Raw genomic sequence first — 17,644 nt, 5'->3', positions numbered from 1 at the left:
AGAGGATCCTAAATTCTTTTTATTTTTATTTTTATTTTTTTTTTTTTTGGCTGAGGTAGTTGCGGTTAAGGGACTTGCCCAGGGTCACACAGCTAGTGTCTGAGACCACATTTGAACTTGGGTCATCCTGATTTCAAGGCTGGTGCTCTGGCTTTGCTTTTTCAGCGCCACCTAGCTCCCCCTCTAAAATTTTTTTTTTTAACTTTTTTCACATAAAGCCAAATAGTAAAAGGTATACTATGCTTTATTTTTAAATTGGGGGTGGGAAGAAGCAGTTGAAGAATGAATAATAAATTCTTTGAATATTTACTGTATTTTAGGTACAGTGCTAAGAAAATGTTTTGATGGTTCAAAAGCATTTTGAGACGAGAATAAATAGCTTCTGATATAGAGTGCTTTATGACTGGTGACTAGGATGAAATTGTGGTCATCAGACCCAAAGTAATAGATTTTGTAAAAGGACTTATGCCCTGTCATTTTAATGAAATATCAGATGTATAAGTTTGCATTATAGGCAGCTATGTGGTGCAGTACTGGGCTGAGTCAGCAGTTCATCTTGAGTTCAGATACTTAACTAGCTGTATGACATGTCACTGGGCAAGTCACTTACCCTGTTTTCCTCAGAGTTTTCTCATCTGTAAAATGAACTGGAGAAAGAAATGGCACTCTAGTTATCTTTGCTCAGAAAATCCCAAATGGGTCATGAAGTTGGACATGAATGAAATGACTGAACAAAAAAGTATGGATAAAGTGAAGATAGGTTTCCTGGATAGATATCTTGTCACTGAAACAGTATAAAGGGTAATGGTTCCTTGACACAAGTATAATCAATAGTTGAAGGAGCCCTAAAATGATTCTTTTTCTATCCTTCAATTTATCTGTGCTTTTTGTGGTTGTGAGGGGTATTCTCAGGAATATTTAATATGTACAGGTTTTAAAACATAATTTTTTGCACATAAAGATAAAATTTTTATTAAATTCTTAAATGAATTAGAGTATCTGAAAACATTTCTGAAAACATTTTCTCATCAAATGAGCAAACTGTTGGTTTAAGATGCCATTGGCATTAAATAACTTCCTTATATTGATTTTCTTTAAACTGACAAACTTTAAAACTTAGATCTCTTACATATTAGCAGCAGTCTGGTTATTACTATAGGTAAGAAGTGAACTATAACTGAACTTGCTTATAATTCCTTAAGATTTCTTAAAAATGGATTCCTGAAGCCATTTGAACCTCTGAGGGAATTGTACTGATAATACTATTTTATGGGCACATTTAATGATGTAAGTTTTAAGTTGTTGAAAGCTTTTGAAAGTCATTTGAAAAAAAAATTTTTTGCTTTGGCTTTTTGATACTTTTTTTGTTTAAACATTATTATTTTTTTTTTTACTAAAGCTTTTTCAAAACATATACATGAATAATTTGGGTTCCAAATTTTTCCCCTTTTTCCCCCCCTTCCCATGTTAAATATATTATAAAACATATGTTAAATCCAACATATGTATACATATTTAAACAATTATTTGATAGTCATTATTTAACATTTTAGTCTCTCTCTCTGCAGAAATATATTCATGATGGGATAATCTGTATTCTTCAAATTAATTTGGAAAAGCTGTAGTTCTAAATATTACGAATAGATTATTAGGAGAAAAGTTTGCAAAATAAAAGAATCTTTTGCCCATGTTCTGATTTACAGAAAGGTGGTGGTCCTATGAACCATAGCACACCAAGTTTTTCTATCCTTCATTATCTATTGAAGTCTGTTCAAGGTCATGTTTGTTGTTTGTTTTCAAGACACAATCCATCTCATTCTCTGCCACCCACCCCTTTTCTTATGTCTTCAATCCAAGGTCTTTTTCAGTGAATCCTGTCTTCTCATTATGTGGCCAAAGTAAGCCTCAGCTTCAGTAATACTCAGCCTCAGTATTTTGCCTTCCAGTGAACAGTCTGGATTAATTTAAATACTCACTGATTTGATTTCCTTTTGCTCAAGGAATTCTCAAAAATCTTCTTTAGCACCATAACTGAAAACCATCAATTCTGCAGCTCCCCAGACTTTCCTTATAACCATACTTAGCTGCTAGAAAAGCCATATCTTTGAGTATAAGGAGCTTTGTCAGCAAGGTGATGCCTTTGCTTTTAATATGCTACAGAGATTTGCCATGATTTTCCTTCCTAGAAGCAAGCATCTCTTAATTTAATGGCTGCAGTTAATGTCTGCTGTAATCTTCAAGTCCAAGAATACAAAATCATGACACTGCAGTTGCCAAGATCTTAGGTTTTTTTTTTCCTTGATGTTAAATTTCAAGCCAACTTTTATACTTTTCTTCTTTCACCTTCAAGAGACTTATTGATTCCTTTTCATTTTCTGCCATCAAAGTAGCATGTTGCATATCTGAAGTCACATGTTGATTCGAACTGTTAAGCCTCGGTTCTCATACAGATTCTTTAGGAAACAGATACGATCTGGTACTCATCTCTTTGAGGACTTGCCACATTTTGTTGTGATCCACAAAGTCAGAGGCTTTAATGTAGTCAATGAAGCTGAAAACAATGAAGTGTTTTTCTGCAACTTTCTTGCTTTCTTTATAATCTAGCTATTGTTGGCAAAGAAGTTACTGGTTTTTCTGACTCTTTGAAAATCAGCCTGCTCTTCTAGTAATTCTCAGTTTACATGCTGCTGATGCCTAGCTTGTAGAATGTTAAGAATAACCTTGCTGGTATGTGAAATGAGCACAATTGTTCAGTAATTTGAAGATTCTTTATTATTGCCCTATTTAAAAATTGGGACATAAAACTATTTTTTTTTCCACTCCACTGGCCATTGTTGAATTTTCCAAATTCTTTGGCATATTGAGTGCAACATTACATCTTTTAGGATTTTCAGTAGCTCAGCTGGAATTCCATCACCTCCACTATCCTCATTATTAATAGTGCTTTTTAAGCTTCACCCCGCTTTATTCTTTAGGATGTTTGGTTCTAGATCAGTAACCACATGATCTTGGTTATTAATGTATTATTACCCCCTCTTAATCTCTTCTATTTCTCTTCAGTGCCTACCATTTTTGTATTTTATTGTGCATATTTTTATATGAAACATTCATTTAATAGCTCTAATTTTTTTAAATATTTATTTATTTATTTTTAATAGCCTTTTATTTACAAGTTATATGTATGAGTAATTTTACAGCATTGACAACTGCCAAACCTTTTGTTCCAATTTTTCCCCTCCTTCTCCGCACCCCCTCCCCTAGATGGCAAGATGACCAGTAGATGTACATAATATTATATAACATAATGTACATAATATTCATATACCACAATTTATTCAGCCATTCTCCAATTGATGAGTATCTACTCAGTTTCCAGTTTCTGGCCACTACAAAGAGGGCTGCCACGAACATTTGTGCACATACAGATCCCTTTCCCTTCTTTATGATCTTTTTGGGATATAAGCCCAGTAGTAACACTGCTGGATCAAAGGGTATGCACAGTTTGATAACTTTTTGTAGCGCGAATTTTCTTGAAGAGATCTTGTCTTTCCTATTATTTTCTTTTCTTTCTTTCTTTCTTTTTTTATTTAATAGCCTTTTATTTACAGGTTATATGTATGGGTAACTTTACAGCATTAACAATTGCCAAACCTCTTGTTCCAATTTTTCACCTTTTACCCCCACCCCCTCCCCCGGATGGCAGGATGACCGGTAGATGTTAAATATATTAAAATATAAATTAGATACACAATAAGTATACATGACCAAACTGTTATTTTGTTGTACAAAAAGAATCAGACTCTGAAATATTGTACAATTAGCTTGTGAAGGAAATCAAAAATGCAGGTGGGCAAAAATATAGGGATTGGGAATTCAATGTAATGGTTTTTAGTCATCTCCCAGAGTTCTTTCTCTGAGCGTAGCTGCTCCATTGGAAATGATTTGGTTGATCTCATTGCTGAGGATGGCCAGGTCCATCAGAACTGGTCATCATATAGTATTGTTGTTGAAGTATATAATGATCTCCTGGTCCTGATCATTTCACTCAGCATCAGTTCATGTAAGTCTCTCCAGGCCTTTCTGAAATCATCCTGTTGGTCATTTCTTACAGAACAATAATATTCCATAATATTCATATACCACAATTTATTCTGCCATTCTCCAGCTGATGGGCATCCACTCAGTTTCCAGTTTCTAGCCACTACAAAGAGGGCTGCCATAAACATTCGTGCACATACAGGTCCCTTTCCCTTCTTTATGATCTCTTTGGGATATAAGCCCAGTAGTAACACTGCTGGACCAAAGGGTATGCACAGTTTGATAACTTTTTGTAGCTCTAATTTTCTTGAAGAGATCTTGTCTTTCCTATTATTTTCTTCTATTTCTTTGCATTGTTCATTTAAGAAAACCTTCTCCATGCTTTTTTCCTCTGGGATTCTGTATTTGTGTAGATCTTTCCCTTTCTCCTTTATCTTTTGCTTTCCTTCTCTCCTTAGCAGCCATTTTGCTCTTGTTCTTTTTCTTTGGAATGTTTCTGTACTTTCTGCCATCAAAGTGGTATCATCTGCACATCTGAGATTTATTTGAAGATTGAGATAGAATTAAAGTGTCTAGAAAAATCTGTCTTTTGATTTATTCAGCTTGACATTTCACAAAATGTTCTCTGTGTATGTTAAATAAATAAGCGCCCTTTTTATACTCCTTTTCCAATCTGGCAATTCTTGGTTCACATATTGCTGAAGCCTAACTTGTAGAATCTTAAGTGTAACTTTGCTGGTATGTGAAATGAATGCAGTTATTTGGTAATTTGAACATTTTTTGGCATTTCCCTTCTTTAGAATTGGGAAACAAACAGACCTTTTTCAAATTTGCTGGCATATTAAATATAGCATTTTAGGTAGCGTCTTTTAGAATCTTCAGTATCTGGGTTGGAATGTTATCGCTTCTTTTAGTCTTTTTGTTAGCATTAAGATCTACTTAACTTCATTCTCCAGGATATTTGACTTAAGATCAATAACTACATTATTGTGGTTATCAGTGATGTTAAGATCTTAATTGTTTGCTTCTTTTGTGTATTCTTGATACCTCTTCTTAATCTCTTCTAGTAAATTTCTCTAATGTTTGTCTTTATCATGCTCATTTTTGCACTATAAAATGTTCCCTCTTTGCTAGATTCATTCATGATTTTATATTGCTTTTAATTACTGATATTTGTTTAAAAATTGTATATTTGGTAAGCTTTCTATGTAAAAATCAATTGAGTATTTTTTCATTAAGAATAATTCATATATGTTCCCTTGAAAACTTTAGAGAAAACCCAAACTTTAGCTTGTCCTTTGTGAATGCTTCATTAATTTTATTTTCTTTGTTTATAGCTGATACTCCTCCTCCAGCTTATATGCCTCCTGATGACCAGATGGGTCAAGATAATTCTCAATCTATGGACACAAGCAATAATATGATTCCTCAAATTATGCCAAATATATCTACTAGAGGTAAAAATAAACAAGTAGTTCTTGAATGTTCTTTTTACCCGTGTGTGTGTGTGTGTGTGTGTGTGTGTGTGTGAGAGAGAGAGAGAGAGACAGACAGACAGAAATTTTTGGACCAAACTTGTGATTTCATTGATATAAGAAACTATAAGTGTAGGATGTAGTATGCTCTGTAATTTAGTCTTAGGGGATGCTGAGAGATAAAGTGGTTGCAGAAAGTCACAAAGCTATTTATTACATATTAAAGACTAGACTTGTACCCAGGTTTCCTGACTCTTAAGATCAACTTTTTATCCATTCTGCCTCAATAATACTAATTACATTGAACATCTTAATACTTTTTCTTTTAAATTGATAGCTAGTAGACCTTTTATTTTTTAATGTTTTTTGCCACACTCAGTTCCACTGTCTTCCTAATATTGGTGGTCTACTGAGTGTGTGTGTGTGTGTGTGTATGTGCAACTGTAAACACTTTAGATTTGAATTCATATTAAGAACATATCAAACAAGTAGTGAGTACCAAAAGTACCTTCTTCTTGAAGCTTCTGCCCATGCTTTTATGGCGTCAGGATATAAAGCTGCCTGTTTCCTTCATTGGCATAAAGGCAAAATTTTTAACACTACTGAAGTCTAGAAAGTTAAAACCTAAGTAAAACTTTGAAATATGAAAGTTTGAAGGGAAAAATATATTTGGATTATGGAAGTTAGACATTTTCACAAAATAATCCACATTTTAGGTTTGATATTCACATGAAATTTAATTTGTATTTGATACTTGTGTAGAAGTCATTAATTGTAATTTGTGTCTTGATATATTTAGAAATAAATTATTTATACTATATATATATTTATTATATTTATTTATAGTTAATATTCTCCTAGGATTCAAGAAGTGTGCAAGACTTCTGCCAAGTTTTTTAAGTATACTGTGTAAGGCTTTAGCATGCACTCATTCAAGAGTTTTTGAATTAAAAAAACTCTACTTTTGCTAATATCCAACATGTTACATTAAGGAAAATGTTTGAAAGTTTTCTTTTTGAAATGGATGAATATTGTATGGATATAAACAATAAAAATATAAATATTGTCCACATTAATAGAAGAAATAAAATAATTAAATAACTCATCTTAAAAAAGAAATTGAACAAGCCATAGATGAGCTTTAAGGAAAAAAACCCAGAATTAGATGTATTTACAAGTAAATTGTACCATTCAAAGAACAATTCTAATGCTAAAACCTGTTTGGAAAAAAAAATTAGGTAAAAGAGTCTTGTCAGATTCTTTTCGTGACAAATAACAAGGGAAGGTAAAAACAAAAAAGACCAATTCCATAATGAATTTTAATGCAAAAAAAATTTAAATAAAAACTTGCAAGGGGATTATAGCAATATGTTGCAAAGATCATATACTATATGACCAAGCTAAATTTATTTATTAAAGCTTTTTATCTTTCAAAACATATGCATATATGATTCTTTGACATTAACTCTTGTAAAATTTTGTGTTCCAATCCAACCCCCCTTTACTCATCCCCTCCCTAGATGGTAAGTAATCTAATATATGTTAAACATGGTAGAAATATATGTTAAATCCAGTTTATGCATACATATTTATACAATTATCTTGCTGCACAAGAAAAATCAAATCAGGGGAAAAAACGAGAAAAATAAAATGCAAGCAAACAATAACAAAAAGAGCGAAAATGCTATATTGTGAACCACATTCAGTTCCCACAGTCCTTTCTCTGGGTGTAGGTGGCTCTCTGAATCATCTCATTGTTGAAGAGAGCCAAATCCATTTGAATTGATCATCCTATAATCTTGTTTGCCATGTACAATGATCTTCTGGTTCTGCTCATTTCACCTCTCCGAAGTCATAACGAGGCTAAATTTAAACCAAGAGTGCAGGGTTGATTCAATAGTAGGAAAATTGTAAGCATAATTACCCACATCATTAACAAAAACAACAACTGTATGTATCAGTCCTCCATAAATGAGGTTTATTTCTATTTAAAAGAAAAACAACAAAATACTAAAAAGCAAAATTAAACTTTCCTTAAAATAATATTTATCTAAAATCAAGAGCAAACATTATTTATAATGGGGACAAACTAGAAGCCTTTTCAGTAAGATAAAAGGTGAAACAAAGATTGTCCGTTATCAACATTATTAGTCAGTACTGTACTAGAAATATTATCTATAGCATTAAGACAAGAAAAAGATAATTGAAGGAATAAGCAAAGGCAGTGAGAAAAAACAAATATTACTTTTTGCAAATGATATAATATATTTAAGATTCTTAGAGAGTCAATTAAAAAAATAGTCAAAACAATTAGCAACTTTAGCACAATTGTAGATTATAAAATAAATCACCTGAAGTCATTAGCATTTCTGTATATTGCCAACAAAACTCAACAGGAAGATGTAGAAAGATGATTCCATTTAAAAATAACTGCAGGTACTATAAAATACTTGAGTCTACCTGCCAAGACAAGTAACTGTGTTCAATATGAACACAATTACATAATACTCTTCGCTCAGATAAAGTCATGTCTTAAGTAATGAAGAAATATTAATTGCATATGGATTGACTAAGTTCATATAATAAACTGCCTAAATTTATTTATTCAATGTCATACCATTCAAACTTTAGAGCTAGAAAAAATAATACAAATTCAGCTGAAGGAACAAAAGGTCAAGAATTTTAAGGAACGCAATAAGGACAAAAAATGTAAAGGAAGGTCCTCTAGCAGTACCAGATCTCAGACTATAATATAAGGCTATAATTGTCACAGTTTGATATTGGACAGGAAATAAAATGGAACTGTTTAGGCATACAATATAGAGAAGCAAATAAATAGTGACCTAGGGATCAGAAATGCAAAGATCCCAGACATTGAATTAAGAACTCATTATTTCACAAAACCTTTTGGGAAAAGTGGAAAAGTAGTCTGACAGAAATCAAAATTTCATACTATGTACCAAGAAAAATTCAAAATGAGTACATGATTTAGATAGAAAGTCTTTGTCATAAGCAAACTAGGGGAGTTTGGAAAAAATTACCTTTTAGTTCTGTGGAAAGGAGAAAAGTTCATGAGCACAAAAAAAGATAATTTCACAGGAGGTAAAAAGGTATGATTTTGTTTACATTCCACAAACCAAATCAATGTAGCCAAAATTAGAAAGAAAAAAAGCAGGAAACTGGGGAATAAATGTTTACAGCACGTTTCTCTGATAAAGGAAGAAATCCAAACTATTGCTAGCCATGTGAAAAAAAAAATGCTTCAAATCTCTAATAGAGAAATGCAAATTAAAATAAGTGAGGTACCACCTTACACCTATCAAATTGACTGAAATTACAGGAAAGAAAAATGACAAATGACAGTAGGGATATGGGAAAATAGGAAGACTGTTAATGAAATTGTGAACTGATCCAACTGGAAAGCAATTTGGAACTGTGCCCAAATGCTATTAAACTATGTATCCCCTTTGATTGGTTAGACACATTCAAGAAGGAAAATATTTTTAGCAGCACTTCTTTGGTGGCAAAAGCATTGGAAATTGAAAGGCAAGCCCATCAATTGGGTAATAGTTAAATAATGTTATGAAATATTAAAATAATGGAATACCATTGTACTATAAGAAATGATGGCGGTGATTTCAGAAAAACTTGGGAAGATTTATTTGAAAGAATGGAAAGTGAACAGAACCAGGAGAACAGTTTATATAAGATTATAGCAATATTGTAATGATAATCAACTATGAAAGATTTAGCAGCACTTCTGATCAGTTCAATAATCAAATTATTCCAAACGTCTCATGGTGAAAAATGTTAAAATGTTATCCACCTTAAAAGAGAGAACTGAATGGACTCAGATCGAAGCATTTTTTTTTTTCTATTTTTTCTTTTTTCACTTAATGCATATCATATATCTTGTCTTCTGGGCAGGGGGGAGGGTGGTGGAGGCAAAAAGAGAATTTATACATTTGGAACCTATTTATTAAAAATAAAGTTTTAAAAAAGTTAAGTTTTTATATCTTGAAACCCTAGTAAAAATTCCAGAATTTATATTGTGAAGTAATTGATCATTTCCTTATGTTCCATTTACAGATGTCCAACCTGTTGCTTATGAAGAGCCTAAGCACTGGTGTTCAATTGTTTATTATGAATTAAACAATCGAGTTGGAGAAGCTTTTCATGCATCTTCAACAAGTGTTCTAGTTGATGGATTTACAGATCCTTCCAACAACAAAAGTAGATTCTGTTTAGGTTTGTTGTCAAATGTTAATCGTAACTCAACAATTGAAAATACCAGGCGGCATATTGGAAAAGGTAATATGATTTGTGACTTTTGTGATCATCTAGTTCAAATCCTTCATTTTTTTTTTTTTTTTTTAACAATGGAAGAAATTAAGGTACAGAGAGTGGAAATAACTTGTCCAGAATATAGTAGTTCAGAATATAATAGTAACAGAGATTTGGACCCAGATTATTCAATGTGAAATCCAAACCGCTTCCATAATAGTTTAGATTTAGAGCTGGAAGTGATTTTAGAAGTTAGAATCTAATCCCTTCATTTTTTGAAGGAAGAAACTGAGGACAAGATATTATGTAGGTAAGTGATTATGGTCTATAGTCTGAAAGCCCAGTTAAATATCAGATAAAAATTGAAATACTGGTCTTCCTGATTTGAGACCTGTTCTCTTATTCACCAGGTAAGTTTTTATTCATATTAGAAATTTTAAATGTTTTGCATTGAGATAACTTATTTTAAAGATTTTTTTGTCAGAGAAGTTGAAAATGTATAGAATATCAAGAATGTTATTTTTCTGAGTCTGTGCCTTCTGTTTTTTTTTTTTTTTTTTTTTAAACAGTCTTACTAGTAATGAAAAGATATGTATTATGGCTAGGTTCATTTTTTGACTAAGTAAAATGAATTCTTTCAAATATTATTTTTGATAATGGACTATTAATATATTATTAGAACAAATTCATTTCTCTTTTAGAGCAATTGTAGGAGGAAAATTAATTTCCTAACAAAAGGATTTTTATTTCTATTTCGTCAGCCTAATAAGGGTAATACACCCACTATGCTTATGAAATGAAACTTGGAATCTGGTTCAATTTCTTAAATGTTGTCCCAACTTTGCTCTATTAAACCCTTTCATCCATGTTCAATTCATATGTCTTGGGGGGGATTGAAGCAATTTTGACATATAATTACCCCAAAACAAATTAGGACACTGCCAATTAAATTATATGTGTATCCTAAATTTGTTGAAGTACCAATTTTTTCCATTAACAAAAATAATGAGGAACTTCTTTGTTGAATTCCATTTTAAAAGTAGTTTACCTAATATTAAGGACTTGTCTAAAAAAAGCTTTCTTTTCCATCTTTCAAAAAAGATGACAAATGATTATTGAAGGTGAGAAGAAGGAAATACCAGAAACAAAAATATCATAGTAGATAACAAACTTGATATGGTTGTCATTTGGATATGATGGAGGAAGCATATCTTGTTGTATAAATGGTAAAGGATTGCCATCTATTGGTTGCCTGGAGCACATTATATAAGTCTTGCATAAAAATTATATTGTATTTGTGGTCTTAATAATCATAATTTATTAAAATATATTTTAATGCATTTCTTTGCAAAGGGGTTCATCTTTATTATGTTGGAGGGGAAGTCTATGCTGAGTGCTTGAGTGACAGCAGCATATTTGTACAGAGTAGAAACTGCAACTTTCATCATGGCTTTCATCCTACCACTGTCTGTAAGATTCCTAGTGGCTGTAGCCTAAAGATTTTTAACAATCAAGAGTTTGCTCAGCTTTTGGCGCAGTCTGTCAACCATGGATTTGAGGCAGTCTATGAACTCACCAAAATGTGTACAATTCGAATGAGCTTTGTAAAGGTGAGTAGATTCTGTTTTGACCTGATTTGATTCACCATTTAATGCTGTAGCCCAGTCCTCAATATTTGGTATTCTGCAAGTTCAATTAGGAAAATTTTTTTTTACAAATTCCTTTCTATGAATGTAGTTGAAACACTGGGTGTTACTTTGTATATGACTAATGTCTCTAAAATGTTAGTAGAAGATATCACCAGATTTATTGCCATTCTCTGGATCATCATATATAAAGAGAAAATTCTAAGTGTAACTTACTGAGGAAGGGAGCTCTATGGGAAAATAATCATTTGTTGTCAGTTCATTTTGTTATTAATGTTACCTAAATAAAATTTGTCTTAAGAATTGCTATTTCTTAAAGGTTCTAAAAAGCTCTAAAACAATTCTAAAAGCTTTCAAATAAATGTGAGTTTTTCAAAATTGTTATTTCATGAGTAAAACTGAGAAGAGTAGAATCATATTACCACATAAATACTATAATGCTGCTGTTACATTATGCTGAGGACAAAGTCAAAGAATTACCAATCACTTTCATTCTTTGACTTTCTCTTTTCTAGAGGCTGATTGGACTATTTTCACTATACTACATACATATGGCTAATATTTTTCTTTTAATAATAGCATATTAATTAAGGATGTTTTTTATAGAAAGAAGATAACTAGAAAAATGATTTTAATATTCCTACCAATTTTCTATGCTCTCTCACCCTCAGTTTACCTGTATTCTCATTTCTGTATGCACAGTGGATAGATCCAGACAGCTTAAGAGGAAATTAAGAATACATTTTCTTTTAATTAGCTAGTTTTTCAGGTTAAAATATTCTGAATTTGAATAGCTTCTTTCCCTCTAAAAGGTCAGTGATCATTTTTCAGTGAATCATAACTTCCACCTGAAATAATTTAATGAATTACTTAGAGGCTTAAATTTTAGTTTTTACTTTAATAATACCTCTCTTTAAGATTTTAAATTGCAAAATGTTGATTTTGAAAAGAATTTACTCAGTGAATATCTACCCTATATCGATGAAATTATGTCTGCCCCTAAAAACAATTTTGTATTCATGAATGATTTATAACTCCTAGTTATTTATATTCAAAACTGAACATTTTTATCATTCGGGTAGAAATGTTTTTTAAAAGTATATTTTGTATATCAGAAAGTTAGAATTATATCTCAACAAAAATATATTATGTTGTAACAGTCTGAGGAAAAATTTAATGTTAAAATCTCTTAATCTTTCTAGGGCTGGGGAGCTGAATATCACCGGCAGGATGTTACCAGTACTCCATGCTGGATTGAAATTCATCTTCATGGGCCTCTGCAATGGCTGGATAAAGTACTTACTCAAATGGGCTCCCCTCTTAATCCCATATCTTCTGTTTCGTAGTGCTGAAGTCTTAAACTTAAGTTACTATATTAGTGACCTTATTTTAATTTTAGAGATACCTTCAGTATGAATACTGTGAGCTTACATGGAAAACAGATATTTCAGCTTACTTTTTCTACCTACTTGTGACCAATACATTTGTATTTTGTAATGAAAGGACATTTCTGTTTTTACTCATGGTTGTGTTATAAAAAATAGTAGTTGAAGTCTTAGAAATGGCCTGAAAGATACAGAACAAGTATTATGACCCCTCATATATATAACGTATATCAGATGATTTTGCATTCATCTTGACCTGGAAAATGCATTTACTTCAGTGTCACACCAGTTTTTAAATGAACAACAACAAAAAAAAAATCTCAAAAGAGAGTGAGAATTTCTTGGAGGGCATGTTGTGTTTCTTTAAAAAAAATTATGAAATGTGTAATTTAAAGAAATGCCACTTACTCTTCTAGCTTTCAGGTAGTCAGTAATAAAGCAAAACTATACTTTTATAGATTAAACATCATAAAATTTACATTTTTTTCCTCTAAATATTTGCCTTACACAATAATGTGACTTCAATGTATATTTTGAAATACACTTTAAAAAATTATTACAGACAAGTGGTATCAGATATGTGACAATATTTTAATTCTGTCATGAACACTATTTTGATAGCGGGATGACAGGTCACAGGTTCCACTTTGATTATGTTGCCTTTAGCCACCATTGTAAGGATTGTAATTTAGTTAAGACTAACCTTTTTATTTTGCACTTTTATGGGTGAATATTTTTTAGTGTAGCCTTTGACAAAGTGCCCAAACAACTCAGATGTAGTTATTAATTATTAGCTTGTTACCCCTTTTTGTGTCTTAATACAAAAACTTCAGTTTGTAAATGGCAACTCATACTTAAGTTGAAGAAGTTTTTTTGTCTAGTTTTTTTATTTTTGATCAGAATTGTAAAGTTTTTGTTTAGCTTTAACTTCAGATGCCTTTTCACTCACATAGATGGCATTACTTTTTTTTAATTTAGTATTTCATTTATTCCCAATTACATGTAAAAACAATTTTTAACATTTATTTTTAAAACTGAGTTCCAAATTATCTCCCTCCTTCCCAACCCTCTTCATTGAGAAGACAACCAATTTAACATAAATATGTAGTCAAAGCATTAATGTTAAGTATCTGATTTCATCCTTAAGAATGATTTAGGTCAGGTCTTTTCTCAGAAACAAACATGTACTTTAAGGCAAGTATTTCATGACCCACATATAAGAATAGAGAATCTCCAGTGGTTTCTAAGTTTTTTAAAGAGGTTATGCATCAAAGAATGCAAATTGTACCTTTAGCATTTGTGCAATAGCTCATCCTAATTCACTACCTAGATTAATGGCAGTTAAATACCTCAAATAAAATTTTTGAGGATAGGGATTAAAACTTTAAACCTTTGAGCTTCTTGTGAGCTGCTATAATTTTCAGGTTAAAAGAACAGTCACTTTTTCAAGAATGGAATAATTGTGGAAGAAGGAAAGGATCATTTAAAAGAAATTTAGTTACCTGTCCTCAGAAATTTCATTGTTGAATATCTTCATAAGCATATAGAATTGACATTTTATAAGTAGGGAGGATACAGGTATACTATTACTTGATTTTAGTGATCTTAAGAAATAGGCCTTTTTGATGGAGAATGTGATTTCCTTTTGGCATCTATACCAATATTTGTTTTTTGTGATTGCAACTAGTTTAATTTGGTTAAAATAATTGTGTTTTAACACAAACTTTCATATTACCCTAGAGATGAACCCATGGTCAGATAAAAGGAATACCTAACAGTTATACAATGAATATAAACATTATTTGACATCTGGAATCCCGAGTTGTATTAAAACCAGTAAATGCAATGTCTTTTGATTCAACTTAGGAAAGAGTCCTGCCTTTTTTTTTTTTTCCATTGAATTCTCAGAATCAAGTTGAGGAAACTTTGATGGTGGAAATCAATAAAGCGTAGTTAATAACCGAAGAGAGCTACTGGAGCATTTTCATGATAATGTAAATGCATTTACATGAAATGTAAATAATAAAAATGCAGTTTTGATGTTGAATTAGGGAAGACATTTAATTTTGGTAGTTTGAATAGATATTTAAACTGATTAAAAGTTAATCAGATAGTAATTTAACCTTTCACAAAGGTTAAAGATTGCTGGATGTTATTATACTTCTGAATTTTAATTTAGTTTACATATGGTCCTTGAAGCCCCTTTCTGCCACCCTCAAGAAAAGTTTTAAATAGTTATATAGTTAACAATCATCATATGTGTATATGACAACCCAGGATATTAAAACTTTGATTACTTGGCCAACTTGAATTTCCTCTTTGGAGCTGAGATACAGTGCTGTCTATTAGGAGTTTGAGTATTGTCACTATAATTATCAGAAAATTGAATTTGGAGAATCACAATTTTAAATTCAGATATGTTCCATGATAGATGGGGGAATGGTTTATCTGTGTGAGACAGAATTTTTGTTGGTATTATGGAAACTTTTTTTGAGTATAAATCTCCTGTTAATGTAGAGATTTTTCTTTTAGGCATATTTAGATAGGGCTATAATCTTTTTATCACCAGTTAAGAGAACTTTGAAAGAGTTTTAAAATCTAAGGTATTATTTCTCTCATCTTCAGATACAACCCTGGGGCACATTTGACCCTCTTGATGTCACTACTCATTACATATTTCTCTCTACTGCCAAAAGCTAATAGCTTACTGGAATTATGTAAGTGAATTGAACTGTTACTAATAAGCCAACTAATGAGGGAATAATATCATAAGCGAACTATTATGTTAGAAACACAACTTGACTTTTTCATGGTAAATGTATAAATTAAAGAATAGATCTTAGGATCTGTCAGTATATATATTTTATTACACTGTTCTAAAGCAATGGTAAAAAAAAAAAAAAAAAGGTGCCTCACAAAGTATTAGAAACAAAAATGTGAAAATAATTTTATCAGAGGTTATTAAGGCACATTTCTGTTAACAGTTACAAGTCCTTTTCTCAAAGCAAAAACAACCCTTCCCCCCTCAACCCCCTTCACCCCCCAACAACTGTGATGTTTCCTGGGCCAATCTGTAGGAGGATGTGTATATTTTTCTCTCTGGGAGCCAACCTTACTGTTCCATTATTTTTTTTTTTTAGTAGCCCTAAATAAAAACTTAACAAAGAAGTCGAGTCAGGCCTATTTTCTCTGTTGCTCTATGTACAATAAGGCTGAAAAATGGGATTTTGGCAAGAATGGCCAGTATTAAGGTATTTATTTAGCTGTTCTGCACAAAATTAAGGCTCAAGATTTGAGCCCAGCTTAATCCAAGTTGCAGTTTTTTGTAATGAAAATTGACCCTCAAAATATCTTATAAAAGGTTATCATGTGATACTTCAATTACAGGAATTTTGACAAATGCATTTAATGTGATATAGTGTTCCTCCTGCCTTCTTCCATACACTCTGCTCCTATAACCTAACTGAATTATAAGTGGTATTGTATTTGGAGGGGTTTCTTGGGTGGAGAGGGGCAGTCTTCCTATATAGGAAGAAATTCAACTGTAAAAAAGTCTTCCAAATTTTAGTCGAGATAAAAAGAAAAGCTTTATATTGTTAGTTTCAACATATCATAATAAGGCCCTATTATTATTATATTAACACTTTGAGTGATGAAAAGATGAGAAATAATAGCATGACAACATATTGATATCCCAAAAAGTTAGAATTATATTGGCTTAGAAAACTGAACTCATCCCAAAAAGTTAGAATTATATTGGCTTAGAAAACTGAACTCAATTGCGTTAATATTCTTATCAGTGCTTCCTTAGGGTCATGCTTATGATTTGGTCTAATCAGTTATTCTTAAAAGGCTGTTCTTTCTAAAATACTGAAAAATTTAAAAGTCATCTCAAATTTGCAACTTATATAGATTTCTTAGCCTTAATTACCAGTTTGTGAAGCATCTGATTTTGCTTTTTGTTTTTTCAAAGCAGGTTATGGGCCATTATGATAATAATACAAAAACAATGGTGTTGAGTGATTTTTAGCTCCAGACAGTATAATATTGACAAGCAAGATTATAAAAATCCAGACTGAACAAAAAACTAGTATTTCACATTAACCATCTTTTAAAAGAAAAAATGGCATTAAGTTTTTCCTCTTTGCCCTTTAAGATAAATGTGCTTTGATTTAATCATAACCTTTCTTAATAGAGAACTCTTTAGTTTTAGCAACTATAGTAACAATTTTACAGATATGTTTTTAAAAAAACATTTTCAGCAAATGACATTTTGAAAATAACTAATTGTTTTACTTTTTAAGTGATTCGAATACCATCATAAAGTTTATTCATGCCTATGCTTTTCTAAAAATAAATTTGATAAGCAAATAATAGACCAAATTATTTGATTATACTATTGGTCTGCATCTCATTTGTAATGCTAACATTATTATGCTTTTATTTACATTATTGGAAATGAGATTCTATCAGCAAGTTTTAATTTTCTTCTCTTTTTGGTAATTTGTAAAATGTATTAGTTTTTATTGCGCTCTACAAATCCACAATGCTTATGAATTTTTGCATATTGCTCATAAATATTCTTTCAATAAATCTCATTCTTTTCTTATTTTTAATTTTTTTTGTTTGTTTTGAATTTAAATTCTAGAAAAAACAAGTATTTCCTTGTACACAGCAGAACAAAAGATTGTATGTGAAATCAGGAATTTCCATTTTGTGATGCTTTGTTAAAAAGTATATGATGATTTCAACTTGTTACTTTAAAAATTGTCCTGCTTTTCTGAACTTCCTTGTGAACGGTCTTCTGTTCTCTATG

At 31.3% G+C, this 17,644-nt stretch overlaps 1 protein-coding gene across 2 annotated transcripts in view; it reads left to right on the top strand.

Moving 5' to 3' along the window:
- SMAD5 (SMAD family member 5) overlaps positions 1 to 17,437 on the top strand; it is a 46,866-nt gene extending 29,429 nt beyond the window's left edge. For both annotated transcript variants that reach the window (XM_031953016.1, XM_023503397.2), the window contains exons 4-7: positions 5,376 to 5,495; positions 9,603 to 9,824; positions 11,151 to 11,407; positions 12,646 to 17,437. In XM_031953016.1, the coding sequence (XP_031808876.1) occupies positions 5,376 to 5,495; positions 9,603 to 9,824; positions 11,151 to 11,407; positions 12,646 to 12,789 (743 nt within the window). In that variant the 3' untranslated portion in view covers positions 12,790 to 17,437. The remainder of the gene's footprint in view (positions 1 to 5,375; positions 5,496 to 9,602; positions 9,825 to 11,150; positions 11,408 to 12,645) is intronic.
- Positions 17,438 to 17,644: the final 207 nt, after the last annotated feature.

The sequence above is a fragment of the Sarcophilus harrisii genome, chromosome 2 (genome assembly GCF_902635505.1).
Source record: "Sarcophilus harrisii chromosome 2, mSarHar1.11, whole genome shotgun sequence".
NCBI classification, from domain to species: Eukaryota; Metazoa; Chordata; class Mammalia; order Dasyuromorphia; family Dasyuridae; genus Sarcophilus; species Sarcophilus harrisii.
This window is presented reverse-complemented; position numbering and strand designations above follow the sequence as displayed.